The sequence below is a fragment of the Copadichromis virginalis genome, linkage group LG17 (genome assembly GCF_057382275.1).
Source record: "Copadichromis virginalis isolate Kocher_CV1m ecotype Utaka linkage group LG17, C_Virginalis_male_GT1.1, whole genome shotgun sequence".
In the NCBI taxonomy this organism is placed as follows: Eukaryota; Metazoa; Chordata; class Actinopteri; order Cichliformes; family Cichlidae; genus Copadichromis; species Copadichromis virginalis.
In genome coordinates, this window is record NC_140634.1 from 26,592,296 (window position 1) to 26,609,374 (window position 17,079).

A 17,079-nucleotide genomic window follows, 5' to 3' on the forward strand; every position below is an offset into this window, starting at 1 on the left:
GATTGGGGTCTGTCTGTGAGGAACTTGAGGATCCACTGACACAGTGATGAGCTGAGTTCTAGATCCGTCAACTTGGTGAAAAGCTTAGAGGGAATTATTGTGTTGAATGCTGAACTGTAGTCCACGAACAGCATCCTAACATAATTCCCTCTGCCAGTGTCCAGGTGACTCAGGGATGTGTGGAGCAGGTGAGATATGGCATCGTCTGTGGAACGATTAGTCCGGTAAGCAAACTGAAGTGAGTCGATGGTGGCAGGAAGTGAAGAATTTATGTGAAGATCTATTAAATGTAATCTTATGCAGCACTGTTAAGCAGTTTTAAATCTAAAACTGATTTAAATGTTTAAGTTGTTTTCTGAAAGCTTACAAGTAGCGAAAAAAGTGAAAGAGTAAATAAAAGTGTTCAGGTAAACGTACATGTCCCTGAAGTTTAGAAAAAGTGGTGCTGCAGGAAATTTAGAATATATTATCTGTAATTCATAAAGTTCTGCATGCATGTAAAAAAAATTAGGGGCCTTTTTTTTTAAAAAAAAAGTGGAAGTCACATTAGTTTAATCACATTTTTAAAGTGGGGCTGGGGTCACTCATTGCCCCCCTCTTTGGACACGCCCCTGGGTACAGGTGAGAAGTATTATTATAAAGTTGCACACAGTGGAAATACTTAAGTATTCGAGTACAGAGTACTGCCTGTGACTGTGGAGATAATCTGGACGCGTGTGTCACCAATTCTGTGTAGCTAATAAGCGCCGACGTGATCGCCGTAACATGTCGACGTCATAGTTCCAGCCGGTTTGCGCATGACAGTTTGTGAGTTTCGTTTCCAGCAAAGCGAAGAGAAAGCTGTAAAATGAAACTGCTGCTGGGAACTGTTTCTGTGGCGCTGATGTTTACAGTGGGGTGAAGTACAACAAACGCTCGACCCTCTGTTGGTTTAGTGACCGTCCTGAGACCCTGAAGAAGAGCAGAAGGCTGCACTGATGTCTACTGGGATCTCCCATTTCTTTTCTAGACTTACTCTGGAGAATCACTTATATAGTAAGTGGATCATTCTCAACCCGATGGTGATGTTTTTATATTATTTCCTGTTTGCTTGAGAACTATAAATACTAGTTTAAAGGTCCTACTTCAGCGAAATGCACGAGATGCTTGTTAAATACGATTAAAGCTCCTCAACGATTCGTAGACGCACTCGTTATTAATTTCACAGTAAATAAAAACGGAACAATTTTGAAGTCAAGTTTTATTCACAGATAGGAAAAATTATTTTAGTCAGTTAACTTTCTAAAGCTGTAGTGCTTTTTCGGTCATGAACAATCATGAGTAATGTAGTGCACAGTGTGCCAAAAATGCTCTCACAGCCACTTTGTTAGGTACACCTTGGTGGCGCTGGAATCTTTCCTCACATGACAGCATCGCACATTTGCTCCAAATCTGTTGGCTTTGCATCCATAATGGGGATCTCTGTTCCACCACATCCCAAAGGTGCTCTACTGGATTAAGAACTGGTGACCGTGGAGGCCATTTGAGTAGGCTACAGTGAACTCATCGTCACGTTCAAGAAACCAGTTTGAGATGATTTGAGCTTTGCGACATGGTGCGTTAACCTGCCCGAGGCAGGTATCAGAAGATGGGTTCACGGTTGTCATTAAGAGATGGACATGGTCAGCAACAACACTCAGGTAGGCTGTGGATTTAAATGATGCTCAGCTGGTGCTATAGGGCCAAAGACAATACCCCCCACATTACTCCCTCTCCACCAGCAGCCTGAACTGTTGATACAGGGCAGGCAGGAAAAGCCATGCTTTCACGCAGCAGAAATCAAGACTCATCTGACTAGAAAACGTTTTTCCAGTTATGTATTGTCCAATTTTGGTGAAGCGTGTGAAGTATAGCCTCAGTTTCATTTTGGTTACCTAATTTTAGTGAATATTTGAGTTGCTGTTTCTACTCTTCTAATCGGCTTGAAGCAGTCTGGTCGTTCTCTTATGACCTCTGACATCAAACTTTACAGTGTAAACTCTAGGGATGGCCGTGTGGGAAAATCCCAGTATATCAGCAGTTTCTGAAACACTCAGACTAACAACCATGCCATGTTAAAAGTCACTAAAATCACCTTTGTTTCCCACTCTGTAACTCTGTTTCAACTTCAGCAGGTCGACTCGACCACCTCTACATGTCTAAATGCTCTGAGCTGCCGACATGTAATTGGCTGATCAGATATATGAATTAACATGCAGTTGAAAAGGTGTACCTAATAAAGTGTCTGGTGACTGTATAATCTAATCATTTACTGGCTGATCTGTTTAAACTATGCTAATAGTCATATAACTGATCATATTCATGTTCATATTTACTCATATTTATCATACTGGGTTGTTAAGGAGGTGGTAATGCTGTTTAACAAACCTTTAAAGGATTTCTGCACCTCAAAAGAACTCTTTAAGCCTCATAAATTTATGACTGATTCATAAATGCTCTTTTGTCTGTTGTTGCATTTGACCTTCAGGTCAGGCATATTTCAGTGACACAGAAACCAAAATACTGACCGTGAGTCTGTGTGAAGTGAAGTCAACTTGCTCCACATCTGCTCAACACGGGGCCTAAAACTAATAAACCGAACAAGCCTCATGCTCTGTGATCTCTAAAACCATGATTTACTATTTTAATAGAATATATATCAAAAATGCGGGGTTCTCCACAGCTGACTGTGCTTTTCCATTTTTATTTATTTTCACACATGCACACACCCGCTGGTGCTCTGGTGGGTTGATTCACGGTGTCACAGGCTGTTATTTAACCCTTGTTACTCTTACAGGGATGAGAGGCCTCTCCAACTATTGTCTATCATGCTGTGTGAACAGCTTGCTGCAGACTTTCTCTGCTACCTGGGAAATAGCAGAACTGCTAGAAAGGTAATCACACGAATTACTACAGCTGCTTTCATCTTGACTCAGTGATGTTGTAGTGCCACTTACTGTGGAAATCCTAAGGCTGTTTACAATATTAACAAGCTTTTATGAATTTTAAAAGGTGGGATGTAGCTGGTGCGAGAGGAGATGCTCGTAATGTCGCGCTGCATCTAAAGAGAGTTCTTGAGGCCATGCGGGGTGACCTCCCTCAGCTCGCTCCACATCGTGACTTCCTCCACTGTCTGGACCAAAACCACTTTCGACGTAAGAGCCATGCTTTTGCAGAGAAAATACCTCCTGCCGATGTGTCTTATTTCACACCTTCTAATGATGCTTTACAGTTAATGTGCAGCATGATGCAGATGAGGTGTTCCTCTCGATTCTCAACTTCATTCACCAGCAGATGGACAACAGAGTTCTGGTTGGACTGCGATCAAACTACTCTAATATTATTCATTTCTGCATGTGTTATCTGCAACAGTGTTTGTTTGCATTTGCCCTCTCTGAAAGGCTGGGGAAATTCAGGATCTGTACAAGATTTCAGTGGAGACACACCTGCAGTGTTTAAAGTGCAACTCCATCCAAACTGAAACCAGCTACATGCTCAGCCTGCCGCTTTATGTAAAGGAGGACGACAACTCTCTTGTGGGTCTTCTTCTTCTTTTGTTTAAGAATACTAAAACTGTTGGGAAACACACTATCTCTGTTTGATATTTTTTCCCTTTTATTGGAGGCCGTATCTTAAAATCTCAAATTTTTACAGTTTATTGAAGCCAAAGATTTTAGCCAATCCTGATCCAATCATATGGGTGTAATAAAATACAGCATTTTCGACTGGGAAGTATTACATGGAGGGGGAGATTTTATAAATCCACACAACACAAGTGTAAAGAGGGAGAAAATGCACAAGTTTATTAGGATTACAAAAATCAGAGTCACCAGCAAATAGTCCAGCACAGAACCACTCATAAAAGATCAAATGAATGACATATGACTTGTTAGGTTACAAACCTTAGCTGTATTGCATTGTCACTGTTTATTTTACTCACTATTTATTTTGTTACGTTTGTCATATTTTCAGGAGGGCTGCATGAACTCTTTCTTTGAGCATCAGGAGCTCAAGGGCATAAACTCCTGCTTTTGTGCACACTGTGGAACTAAGAACCCATCCAGACAGGTGAGACTCGGGTTTAAATCGCCCTCCAACACATTGAAAAGGCTCTGATGAAATCAATTACAAGATATGTGAATGTGTCATTAATCTGTATTCTATCGTGTCAGCTCAAACAATCATTGTGAAATCTAATTGCTTGTTGTATAACAAATCTGTGTGTATCTATTTTTCTTCATTGCTTCAATCTAATAAAAATATCTTTGAGGAAAGAAAAACATATTTAAAGGGCTGAGTGGGATGAGTGGACGAGAGTGGGTGGGTGAAACATATTTGCCAGCATAATCATGAACTCACATTCACTCATTTGTTTTGTTCAGGGTGTCAAACTCCTCTCACTGCCTCGTATCTTGTGCATGAACCTGAAGCGATTTCGGAACAGCCGCGGTTCCACACACAAACTTGACTGCAGGGTTCCTTTCCCAGAAACCTTTGATTTCTCCCAGAGTCTCCAAGATGTGTTCGCCGAAAACTTTGCACAGGTACGTCTGAATTCTTTTTTACGTGAATATTGCATCTTTTGCTTGTGAATACTCTGATTATTTATTTGTTTTTCTTCCAGAATGAGTGCAGGTACACCTTGTACGCAGTGGTCGTGCACTCTGGTTATGCAATGTTTGGGCACTATACTGCTTACGTCCGCCACAGGGAGAACAAGTGCTGGTACTATGCAGATGATAGCCACGTACAGCAGGTACATCGGATCTAAAAAATAATTACAAATAATCGCAGTATACAGTTTGATGTGAAAGTATCTGCAGATATCAAAGGGAGAGAGGGATGTAACTTTTTCACCCTCTGTGCTTTTTATTGAATTGCCAATTTCTGATGAATTTTCTGTCTGATTCTCATTCAAATCCACAGACCTCCTGGGAAGAAGTGCAGAGAACATATGGAGGACGACACAGGTAAAATGCCCAGTTTCTGACTGGGGTCATGAAGTCCTCTCACACATTTTACACTCATAAACATGAAGCTGTCTACAGCAGCTGGAAATGGCTCATCAAAGCTTAATGAGGACACATTTTAACCTAGTCAGTCTGATTCTGGTCTGAATATCTGGAGCAAGGAGGTAGTAAGACTTTGAAAACATTAGATTTTTTGCCATCCTGTCACCAGCTACTTAGTACATAAATAATAGACTGTACATAAATGACCGAATGACCGAATGACACCGAAGCACCTTAAATCTGTTTTATTTTGACTCACCTGGTTGCAAAAAGACTTCAGAAACGCTTTCCTGGAGACATTAGTGCTACTTTCTACTTTACTGAATAAAACAGGCTGTTGGTTAAGTTATGATCCGCATTAGAGTCACAGTAAAGGCCTGCTTTATTTTAACAGGCTGTTGCCATATGACTGTGTGGTTTCTCAGTTTTTCAGTCAGATCCACCCTCAAAATGCCAAGATGACGATGGCGAAGGCTGAACAAACATCCCAGTAGCTTCTTTCAACTTTTTATATATGGCACAGACGTGAGAGTGATATCAAAAGTCTCATCTAACTCACGACTGTGTCAAAATGTCAGTGTGTTGTTCTTAAAGAGGAAAGTGTGGAGAGACCACAGGTTGAAGGATGTAGCCACGATGAGGTCAGACATTTCAACGCATCATTTTCAGCATTTCGCTAGTCGTGGTCTTAGTTTTTGGGAAAAATGCGTCACTGAGGTGTGGATCGGACGTGATGTCTAGTTTTAGAATTAGAAGTCTTTTATCGTATGTTTTTGTGTGTAAATAAATTACATGGCTGCACTTACAGATGTAAAGAGAAAAAAACAAAAAACAAATAGTCATTTGCACAGTAAATAAAAAAAGAAGGAACGAGTTCAGTGACCAAAAATGTAAGACACTGCTCGCTGAGTTGGCTTATATTACACAGAAGGGAAATTATTGCAGGAGTGGAAGATAAGGCGGTAGTTGCTTCAGAGTCGGCCTTTCTTTGATTTGAGGGATCTGTAGCGCCTACTAAAGGGCAAGAGGTTGTACAGCTGAGAGCCAGGAGGATGTGATGGTTTTTAAAAAAATGTTTCTGAAGGTTCCTCCTCTCTGCACAAGCAGTGTCCACACAGAAAGGTTTAATTCTTCAGCCGGTGGATTCAAACCAAGACCTGTTTCCTGTGAGGTGACAGAGCTAACCAGACAGTGCGTGCCGCAGAATTAACACTATACAAAACCCCCCCAAAAAACAACCTTTAGTTTTTAGTCTTCCACTTTTTCCAAGGATATTCATCTATTATTATCAGAGCACCTACATTTAGTTTGCAGGAAGAACCTGCAGCAGTCCATCTATTTATAACCGTCCCATTTCCTCTAGTTTATATGTCCTTCCATCCCCTGCAGTTGAAGAGCAAAAGTCACTTTTTCTGTTGATCACATTGAATTTGCTATATTTATGAAAAGACATCTTCTGAAGCTACCATTAAGCTTTCTTTGTTTGTTTGTTTACCTGCAGCCATGGCGATCTTTAATAGTTGTGCATCATCATTTTTTTCTTTTATCTCTTTTAAGAAAAAATGACAAATCTGCCCATAAACGTCCTTTCTGTCCAGTTCAAAGGACACAGTTTTGAAATTATTTAGTTCTTAGTTTGTTGTGTTACTCCAAAATGGCATTATACCTGTTAAGCTGTATCGTTTAGGCCTAGTTCACCTAGCCTCATATGTCAAACTGGCAGCTGCGTCGTTAAATACTTTACACTTTTGGGTCCTTTTGGTCCAGATGAATCGGGATATGTGCTTATCCCTCTCCCTGATATTCCCTGTTTAGTTGGGACCTCTACTGGAAGGTCACACATCATCATAGCGCCATCATTTTTCTCAAAAATAAGGCCCGAGGGCCAGAATCGGCCTGGCAAAGACTCCCACTGGACAGTTTTAGAAAATGTGAAGGAGGATGTACATTTCAGAATTTTAACTGTATTTTCACAAATTTTACAATTTTTCCTACTGAAAAAGAACTAAATGAAAAAGTATCCTCGGTGAATTAACGCAAACTTTCTGTTTCATAATTACAGGACAGTGTGAGCAATGAGCTACCAGAACTGATAGTACTGACAGATTTATTTCATGTCTTTATCACATAGAAAAATTGAGGAAATACTGTTGGAATTGCACCTCTTTTTCTTATATTGAGATATTTCAGGGATTAACTGGCTAATTAAACTTTTTTACACTGACAGTAAGGGCAGGTTCACTTCTCCGACACACTTAAGATCAATGTGGGCTGTAAAATGACACCGACAACCCTGCTCTTCTGCATCCAGAAGAGTCGCCCCTGCTGACTGTTAGAAAGAATGCAACTATGAGGTGCTTAGTGACTTCACCATTCATGTTTCCTACAGTTAAAATAGTTCAGAGAAATATGAAGGAGATCTGTTCAGAGAATTCTCTGCATTCGGGCTCTCACCTTCAAAAACTCCCTGTAAAACAACAGCCATGCCTAGAGCAAGGAGTAACCAAACATGTGACTCCCATTTTATCACACTTTAACTGGCTTCCACTTCTTTTCAGAGTTAAATCAGAGATTTTAATAATAACATTTAAAGCCCCATTTGCTTGACTCCTGCTGACATAATGGAGCTTTCATCTTTCTCCTTGCAGAAGGAGCTTTAGATTTTTAGACAAAGTCTTATTCTCTGCTCCGTGGTCTTGATTAAAGAGGTGATTGTGTTTTTCGCCACGAACACTCTCAAACTTTTGAACCCCTAAACAGAGGAAATCCGTCATGTCTGTCATGTTGTCTTGTCTTTGAACAACAAGCTGGTTTCTGGAAAACACCTGGAAGTTTTAGTTTCACTTTTCCTGTCATGTGAATTGAAAATGCCATCATGGTTTCCTTTTCTTCCTTCCTTATTTATGTTGCCGTTTGCTATATAAGAATGCTTCATTGTTTTCTTTCTTCTTCTTTTGTTGCAGTAGAACGGCGTACATGTTAATGTACAGAAGAGATTCAGAAGAATGGAGGCCACGGCCTGAACTTTCTGGCTGAGTGGATGGGTGCAAAGAAATCAGGGGACATGGTGCAATAAAATATGGAATGCATTGATTTTATGGAAGTATTTCATGGGAATTTCTGACCTTTTTCCACAATGTGAAAGGTTTTATAGTCTATATTTTTTCCTGATCTCACTGAGCTCAACCAGCAAATGAATTTCTCTTAACCAGTAGGTGGCGTTGAAGACTTTATACAGGAAAGGGTTTTCCATCTCAGACCACACACTGTGAACACACTCACTGGTACTGGGGGGTTGGTCTGAAGTGACTGCTTAGCTGAGATATTTGCTGTTTGGGGAAATACCTGCATTGAGATCTGGTGTGCATTTTCCTGATATAGCTGTTTGAGTCATTCTTGAAGAACACTCGATGCATTTTTTTCTCATTTGGGTGACACAATCATCTTTTATTTTATGTATTCTGTCTATTTAACCACTATTAAAACTATGCTTGGGTATTAAACCTCCCATTATGTTATGTATTTAATGCTCCAAACCATATATATATATATATATATATACATACATACATACATACATACATACATATGTGTGTGCGTGTGTGTATGTGAATTACCTGAGAGGACCAAAAACATTGCAGTTGCAGCCAGTGCTTGGTATAACTGAGCCACTAAAATTCCCATTGTGTTGGCCAAGAGGTGGTTGGGGGGTTGACCGTGTGAAACAGTGCCTATGTGCTGCAGAGCTCTGACAGAATGGAACATGTCTACACGGTGCCAGAGGCAGCAGGCTTCATGCTTAGTCATCTCGATGGTTTCTGCATACAGGGTATACGTTCTCCTACTTGCAGCACACACCCCGGGGACAGGTCTTGAGTTGAGTCAGTGTCACAGATATGGTCAGCCGTTTATTGCTGCATTTGTGAGATCCGTATGACTCTTCCTCTGACTAAAGTGCAAAATCACCTTTAGAAATCCCGCCGCCGCAGATGATTAAAATGAGCTGAAAACATCAGCTACTTATATTTACAAGCATCACCGTGCAGGGTTTGTGTTAATCTGTTGCACAATGCCAGTGTCGGAAGAAGAACTCAGATCAGTAATTTATTGAGCTATAAATGCACCGAGTGATAAACTCAAAGAGTATTAGCCGCTGGCAAGAAATGCTTCCGGATGTGTAAGGCGTCTGTTTGCTGATCAGATTGAAATGGGGTTTGTCTTTGTTGTATCCATGTCCCTCAAGTAGTCATGAATCATCACTTTATCATGTTGGGGGGGATTTGTGCGCCCTAGAGCAGAAGCTCAAGGGACCAGTTTACCCTGTCCAGGATGTGGTTGCTAGGGTCCCACCCTGGAGCCAGGCCTGGGGTAGGGGTTTGACGTCTTGTGGATTGGGCTTCTCTGCTGTGACTGCTGACCCCATAAACAAAATGGATTTATAATCTTGTGATAAATATAAAATGCAGTCGTATGATGAAGATCTCAGTTCTGTAGCTCCTCCTGCAGAACCTATTTAACTATTATGTGCTATTATTAACTATTAGCATATTAAATTGGCAGTTTAATCTATAAAATCAGAATGACATTTCATTTGTTGCCATTCAGATTGACAAACCTAAGCTGCCAGTAACTTACAAGAAGACGAAGACGAAGAAAAAAGACAGCACATTTCTTTCTAAACTGGAAAACCTCAACATTGTGTTAATTTACTGCAACCGTACCACAGCCTTATAATAGTGTGTTGAGTAAAAGTCACATTTGGTATGTACATCCGTTTTGTTTCTCCATTTCCAGAGAACGGCTTCTTCCCTTTTGTGTTTAGGGTTTTGATTAATTATTCATGTTGTAAGACCATGTGCAAAGCGCATGTTGGATGAGCACCTGTCCGCCCCCGCATTGACTTTGACCACATCACAGGTGCTAAAGAGTGCAACAGCATGACGCATCCAGGGCACCTTTGGGCTGTAAAGTCTGAACGACCGGACGTCTTTCTTTTCTTTTTTTTTTTTCAAGCAGAAATGCGTGAGGTCTTTGGCTTTATTGTTTGCTTGAGCTTAGATCCCTGCATGCATTTACTCATACTTTTATGGCCGATCATAATCTCTGCAATTAAGTTTTTAGCCATTTATTTTGGTCAGGTGTTACCCAGGCAGCCAAGGCCATCTCATGCTGGCATATAGTTTCTGAAGGAATGACGGTGCTTGTTACCCAGTGCCATTAGGCACGTAGGCCAGAGCAGAAGGCACGATACTCCTCTGGGGTGTTCAGTGTTTCTTTTGGAGAATATATCGAAGTTCATTAATGCTTTTAAGTCATTGTTGATGTGTGTTTACCAGTTACTAGGTGAGCACACTACTGTGATGTGTGGAATTTGGCTATTTGAGAAGCACTCTTAAATTTTCCCTTTTTTGTGTGTGTGTGGAAGATTTCACAGGCTTAGATAAATGCATGTGACTGCTTTGATATGTGTTCATATATGCTTTTTAAAGCAAGCGCGCAAACAAATCTCACAGCCTTTCTTTTGTTCGATCGCCACTTCACGTCACTTATCAAAGAACGTCGCTCATGCTTTTCTGCCAAGAAAGGTCAGAGAGATCGGCGAGGAAGCAGTTAAGCTGAACTGTGAACTGGTGGGCAAACTCTAATAGACACAAAAGCTGCAATTCCTTTTTTTACTTGCCTTTTTAGCCACGTTACCAACACATCTATGTCTGTCTGTCCAATATTTTGATCAAAACCGAAACTGAATTGCACAAAAGTTTCGTCTCATTTAGTGAACTGCAAACCTGGCAATCCCATAGCTTCAGCTTTAGTTTGTTGTGTTGCCAGATTATCAGTCTGTGGGGTCATTTAGAATCAGCAACTCTTAAAATACTTAAATACACAATTATTTTGATATGTCATTATTGGTTTTTCATGCTAGATGGCTGATTTAGACCCTGCCTGATTATTTATTGCACCCCCTACTAATGACTCGATCATATCCCTGACATATATATACATATCATTAACCAGTGAACAGAAACATACTAGCACCAAGCATTCTAAACTGGGGTGGCACAAAAGTGGACATAATATTTGATTGCTCGTACCCCCACCCCCAACACACACACACACACACACACACACACACACACACACACACACACACACACACACACACACACACACACTTTTATTTTTCTGTTTCCCTTTTATTATATACTTCCAAATGACAAGAACAGTCACCTCAAGATGCTTTATGTTGTAAGGTAAACCCCACAAAATAATACATTTAAAACCCCAACAATCAAATAACACTCTTTTATCAATCACTTGGAGACAGTGGGAAGGAAAAACTTCCTTTTAACAGGAAGAAGCCTACAGCACAGGCAGCCTCAGGAAGGGATGACAATCTGCTGCAACTGGTTGGGGGTGGTAGATCTTAAATGTTCAATTTGGGAACCCAAAATTGTTTGATGTGAATACAACAAGGAGGTCTTGTTCCACCGTTTCTGTAAAAACCAACTCTTAGCGCTATCTGAAAAAGTATTCCCCCACCCACCCTTGACCCCAACAGTCACACGGTCACACATGGTGGTTGTGTGGTGGGCTGGAGCTGCTTTGCTCCTTCAGGACCAACGTTGGCCAAGTTGCTTGAAAAAAGTAATCAGTAACTAATTACTGATTACTTCTCAGAAAAAGTAATTCATGTTACACAACCTGAATAGGTAATAAAGCAATAGATCTTAAGCCCAATTCTACTTTTTCTGCATAATCCATCATATAAAATGTAATCAAATGAAAAAGTCTCTTTTAAAAAACTTGTTTTATTAGTTTTAACCTTTTAACTTTATGCACATTGCATCAAGGCATAAATTATATGCAACATCATTTAATTATGCACACGTCTGTTAAAACAAAGGTTGCACGTGCTTACGTCATTGTCATGAGACACTCTTGCAAACAAAATCACGGTTTAGTAACGCACTAACGCAGCGTGCTTATGGAAAAGTAACAGTAATCTAATTACTTTTTTTGCAATAGTAATCTCTTACTTGTTACTTGAAAACAGTAATCAGATTACAGTAACGCGTTACTTGTAACACATTACTGTCCATCTCTGTTCAGGACCTGGGTGACTTGATTGATGGAACCATGAAGAAAACCAGAAAATCCTTAAATCTGAAAGTCCATCCATTTGTGCCCAGAAGCACAAGTTCACTTGGGTTATGCAGAAGGACGATGATCCAAAACACACCAGCTAGTCCACCACCTCTTAACCCAAAAATGAAGGTTTTGGAGTGGCCTAGTCAAAGTCCTGACTTAAATCTGATTGAAATGCTTTTGCATGACCTTAAACAAGCCATTCACACTAGAAAACCCTCCAATACGACTGAATTAAATCATTCTACAATAAAAAAAAGTAGCCTAGTTGACTTGATAACTTGACAGTTAACATAAACACTTCTTTGTAATTGTTGATGCCAAGAGTGGCACAACCAGTTAAGTTTAGTGGGAAATGATTTTTTTCCCCACATAGGTTCTAGTAGGCTAGTTAGTTAACTTCCTTTTACGTTATCTTAATTTTTGTGCTTAGAGTCACCAAGGGTGAGTTTGAAGCATAATATTTTGTCTGAGACCTTTTTGATATGTTGGTGGCAGCTCTTACTTTGAAGGGGAATCCTCTCCATTTCATTGTTGCTCAGTCAGTAGATGGCAAGCACTCAGTTGGAGTCTTACATGCCAATTAACAGTTACTGTGGCAGTCTGATTTTGACTGAAGCAATCACAGGGAGCTTATTTGGCTCGACACCCTCTTTGTGAATCTTTCAGCCAGCTGCTCCAGTCGAGAATACACATTTTTTCCTCCTGATTAAAGGTTGCCACTAGGCCACGTGACTGAGACCTAGTGAGCCTTTTTGTAGTTATATTTTAGTTTATTACAATGAGTATGGTCAGCTTAAAATAAATACAAAAAATGCATTAGTCAAGTTAGTTTCAGTTGAGCCATGGCCATCTCACAGACTAGTTTTAACCTGTAAGTCACACACCCTTAGATGTTTTTGTTTTTTTTAACTGTGTTTTCTAGTAATCACACAATTTGAATGCTGATTACCCATTTACCCTGACATTTTAACTTGTAAGAGTAAATGGATGCAACAGGTTCACCTCTCACCAAATTTGTGACTGCATTATTTACTGAGGCTTGTTTTCGCAGCTGTGCTGGAGCTGTTTTCATTCAGAATTTACATGTTTCACCATCTGGTTATATTTTTACAGCCTTAAAAAAGGAACCAATTCATGCACCATCTCTTTGCACTTCTTCTTTTTTTGGTCCACAACAGATTGTGAATAGCGGTTGGTTTAAATTGCAGGAATACGCCCCTTTGAGATGTATTTGTTAGCAAAGACATTTCCTCCATAATGTCAACCCCGAGACCCTTTAACAAGCCTCGTCATGCTCCTGTGTAACCTATCTAGCAGCAAATCTTTTGATGCTTTGGGACTGACGAGCGGGCTCGCACAGCCATTCTATGGTTATGTAATGAGGTTTCAAATAGGAAATGATACTCTTTTTTTTCTCTCTCTCTCTCTCTCTGTCGTGTTCAACTTGCAGGCCCTGGTGACCATGGTGAAGTCTGCTTTTGTAAATAGCAAACAAGAACTGAAGACAAATGTCTGCTGCATGACTTAGATTTTTTCGGTCATACAAAAAAAGTATTAATGAGATAAAGCAGCAAAAGACTGAACTGAAAATTAGTTTGCATTCATAAAAAGAAAAGTCTGTATATAAAATGACCAAAAGGTTGACGTGAACTCTAAACGTGTTGAAGATTTGTGAATGCGCTTCAGTGAGTTCTGCTGCATGAGCGGTCATGTCAAGGAAGAGGTCTTATCTTTCCTGGTGAGTCCATAAAATTTCCTCTCAGGAGGAAGAAGGGGAGGGGGAGTCCGGTCCAGACAGCGTTTGCCTCTCTCTTCCCGTGTTCAGTTGTCCTCCCCAAGATTCTTGGCAATCGAATATTGTAATAAAATGAACATCTGCTAGGTTTTCTAGGAAAAAGGGTTGTTGGACAGTCAAAGTGCTACAAGGGAGCAGCAAAGAAAAGTGCGGTTCAAGGTTTGGCTTGGAGCAGAGCTGGCGCTGGGGTTGATCCGCTTTCATCTGACTCAAAATGGTAAGTGACACCAATATTTAGCGGCTATTCATTCTCAGTTATTTCTCAGGTCATTTATATTAAGAAGTGGACTTCCAGCTGAGAGGAGCTGGCCCTAACAGAAGGTGACCCCGAGGCCCCTTGATAATTGCGGGCTCGACATATAGGGGATACATGACCTGATGGCCCACCCTTCATAAGTCTGTCGTTACCCTTCAGTTAGCGCCTTATCTTGTCTCCTTATCATCAGACTCAGGATCCAGGGATGATCAGCCGTTGTCTCAGAAGTCAGACTGCTCATGTTACAGTTGAAATGGCTTTACTGATGAGTCCCGGTAACTGTCTGCGTGTGAGCGCCCCTCCTCAAAGCCAGCTTTGATCATCAAAATGAAAGTTGTGTTTTTGTTTTGAGGTGCTTTACAAAAGAATTGAATATGAAAGCCAAAAGTAAAAAAACAAATTCCTGTTTTGACTCGTTGACTTGAAAAAAAAAAAAACTAATCTAAACATGTGATAGTATCATAATAAACCTTCATCTTCTCATGGCATCCTTCAACTTAAAATCCTCCCTCATCTGTCTCAGTCTACAGGAATGACTGGAATTGCACCTTGAGGCTAACCGCTGCTTTACCGATCCAGCTCTCAGCGAGTGATAAGGTCACAACAACCTGTTAACTGCTGCACACACACAGATACATTTCAGCTGTGTTTGTTTATTCGTTGCTCCACCAGCGTTTCAGTTAATAATTTGTCGAGCTGTTGAAAAACCTGCAGTGGAATCGATGCAGACAGCGACACTCTTTTCCCCTTTTCCATGTTTAAGGGATTTGATCCGGGTCCTGCTGCTCGCTCACTCTGCTATACGGGCTGGGCACCTTGAGAAGTGAGCTATCCATTGTCAAACCTCTTTGACCTGCTCTCTCCTTCAGCCTCTCCTATTTCCGCACAAAGACTCTCTAATGCCAGGTAGCTGGCGCTGGCATTCCTGATGCATTCCACCATGGGGAAGTTGCTGGGATCAGGATGAAAAATGCCTGAAACAAAGGCCTACTCTCATTCACAGGGTTTAGGGTTCTGTGGGAAAGTCCAGGCTGGACAGAGGTTGGATGGCAGAGGAATGCAAAGCGGGGCATAGCTCACACAGTCTCTATGACACAGGCCCAAAGACACATTGACAATGCAGAGGTCTTCTTACATGGAGGAGTCAGAAGTCAGGAAAGAGGATGATCGGACGCAGGATAAGTGCAGTATATCCCTGTTTCTCATGCTTACACATGACAGTTCAGTCGTCCATTTAGCTGGTGTGATGAGAAGGGCTTTGGTGGAGTGCCTGCATGGGAGAAAATTTGACGGTTGCTAATACACCTCATTAGTTGTATTTGCCTTTATTAAAATGCAGCAGGATCTGACTTTTTGAGAAGCTGACAAGTATTTCTTGCTACAAAAATGAAAGTAGTCCCGAAGCTGGCTCAACTTGAAAGTCGCTTGTTAGACTTTCTAGCAAGACAAAGTTTATGTGTTAAAGAAATTCTTTGTGTTATCCTTTAGTGCGGTGGTCCCGACCCCCGGTGACCTGGGGGTGGCCCGGTGTGATATTTATAGTTTTCAGGGTTTTTAATCGTTAACTCGGTTTTCCTGGGTCTTTTCCCGTGTGTTAAGAATAAATTCTCTTTTTTTGGTACCAGGCCGCACAGAAAAAAATTAATAACTTACATTAGTTCCATTTTATTTATTATCTGACTCTGAACAGTGTTTTATTTTGAAAATGACTGAATTCTCTCCATTACTTCCATTTATGCCTCACTCTTGACGCATGTTAAGATACATTAACCCTAATATTAAACCCGCGAGCTAGCAAAATGAGTAAAAAAAAGACATCTTTTGATGGTTTCTTTGCAAATGGAAAAATGCCCAGTGAGGAGACAGAAGAAGAGCATACGAAAACCACTAAGAAAAAGAAAGCTGCATTTAACAGACAGTACCAAAAGATCTACTTGAAATATGGATTTGTCTCAACAGGTGATTCCCACCCACTAAGCCCACTCTGCAATAACCGGCTCTCCAATGAGGCAATGAAGCCTTCAAAACTGCTTCGTTACTTGGAGACTAAGCACCCGACATTAAAAAGCAAGCCTTTGGAGTATTTTGAAAGAAAAAAGCGGGAACAAGAGGGACAAGAGCAATTACTGAGGGCCTCCAACAAATGCAAGTGCACTGAGAGCATCATACTTGGTGGTTAACCGTATTGCTTAGGATAAAAAGTCATTCACTATTGGTGAAGAATTGATCCTTCCCGCCACTAAAGATATTTGCTGTGAATTTTTCGGAGAGGCGGCGGTTAAAACAATAGCATAGGTGCCTCTGTCGGCTAGCACCATCACTCGTCGCATTGAGGAAATAGCAGAGCACATTGAGACACAGTTGTGTTGTTAGAGTTATTAACCACATTAAACACACAGAAGCAAGGTGGTTATCTCGAGGGAGATCGCTGGCCAGAGTTTTTGAATTATGAAATTATGAATTCAGAAAAGCAGTTACCGCTCGTAGCACATTTCAGTGACAAAGGGTGGGTCACAAAATTAGATTTCTTATGCGACGTAGTCAGCCTACTAAATGAACTCAATCTGTCCCTTCAGAGGAAAATGACAACTGTCTTCAAGTTGGCAGATAAGGTAGCTGCATTTAAAGCCAAACTGGATTTATGGAGACAACGTGTAACAGAGGCATATTTGACATGCTTCAAACATTGGTGGGATGTTTGGAAGAGACTCAGCCTGAGGGGTCATTCTCCCAGCTAGTGCACAATCACCTGTCTTTGCATTTAAAAGAGTTTGAGTGCTACTTCGTAATCACAAAAGACGCACGAGCTGACAAGGAATTGATCTGCGACCCATTTGTCAATAAACTGG

The 17,079-nt window shown here is 40.8% G+C and overlaps 1 protein-coding gene across 3 annotated transcripts; it reads left to right on the forward strand.

Moving 5' to 3' along the window:
• Nucleotides 1-813: 813 nt before the first annotated feature.
• Nucleotides 814-8,538, forward strand: usp18 (ubiquitin specific peptidase 18). Of its 3 annotated transcripts, XM_085436984.1 has the most exons (11): nt 972-1,035; nt 1,483-1,679; nt 2,816-2,912; nt 3,031-3,173; nt 3,251-3,330; nt 3,420-3,554; nt 3,991-4,086; nt 4,401-4,562; nt 4,643-4,774; nt 4,945-4,988; nt 7,994-8,538. In XM_085436984.1, the coding sequence occupies exons 2-11, from the start codon at nt 1,628-1,630 to the stop codon at nt 8,064-8,066; spliced, it is 1,014 nt and encodes a 337-aa protein (XP_085293110.1). In that variant the 5' UTR covers nt 972-1,035; nt 1,483-1,627; the 3' UTR covers nt 8,067-8,538. The 3 variants fall into 3 exon arrangements, with proteins under 3 accessions (XP_085293108.1, XP_085293109.1, XP_085293110.1); XM_085436982.1 differs by lacking the exon at nt 1,483-1,679 and having other exon boundaries at nt 814-1,035; XM_085436983.1 differs by lacking the exon at nt 1,483-1,679 and having other exon boundaries at nt 814-1,035; nt 7,997-8,538.
• Nucleotides 8,539-17,079: the final 8,541 nt, after the last annotated feature.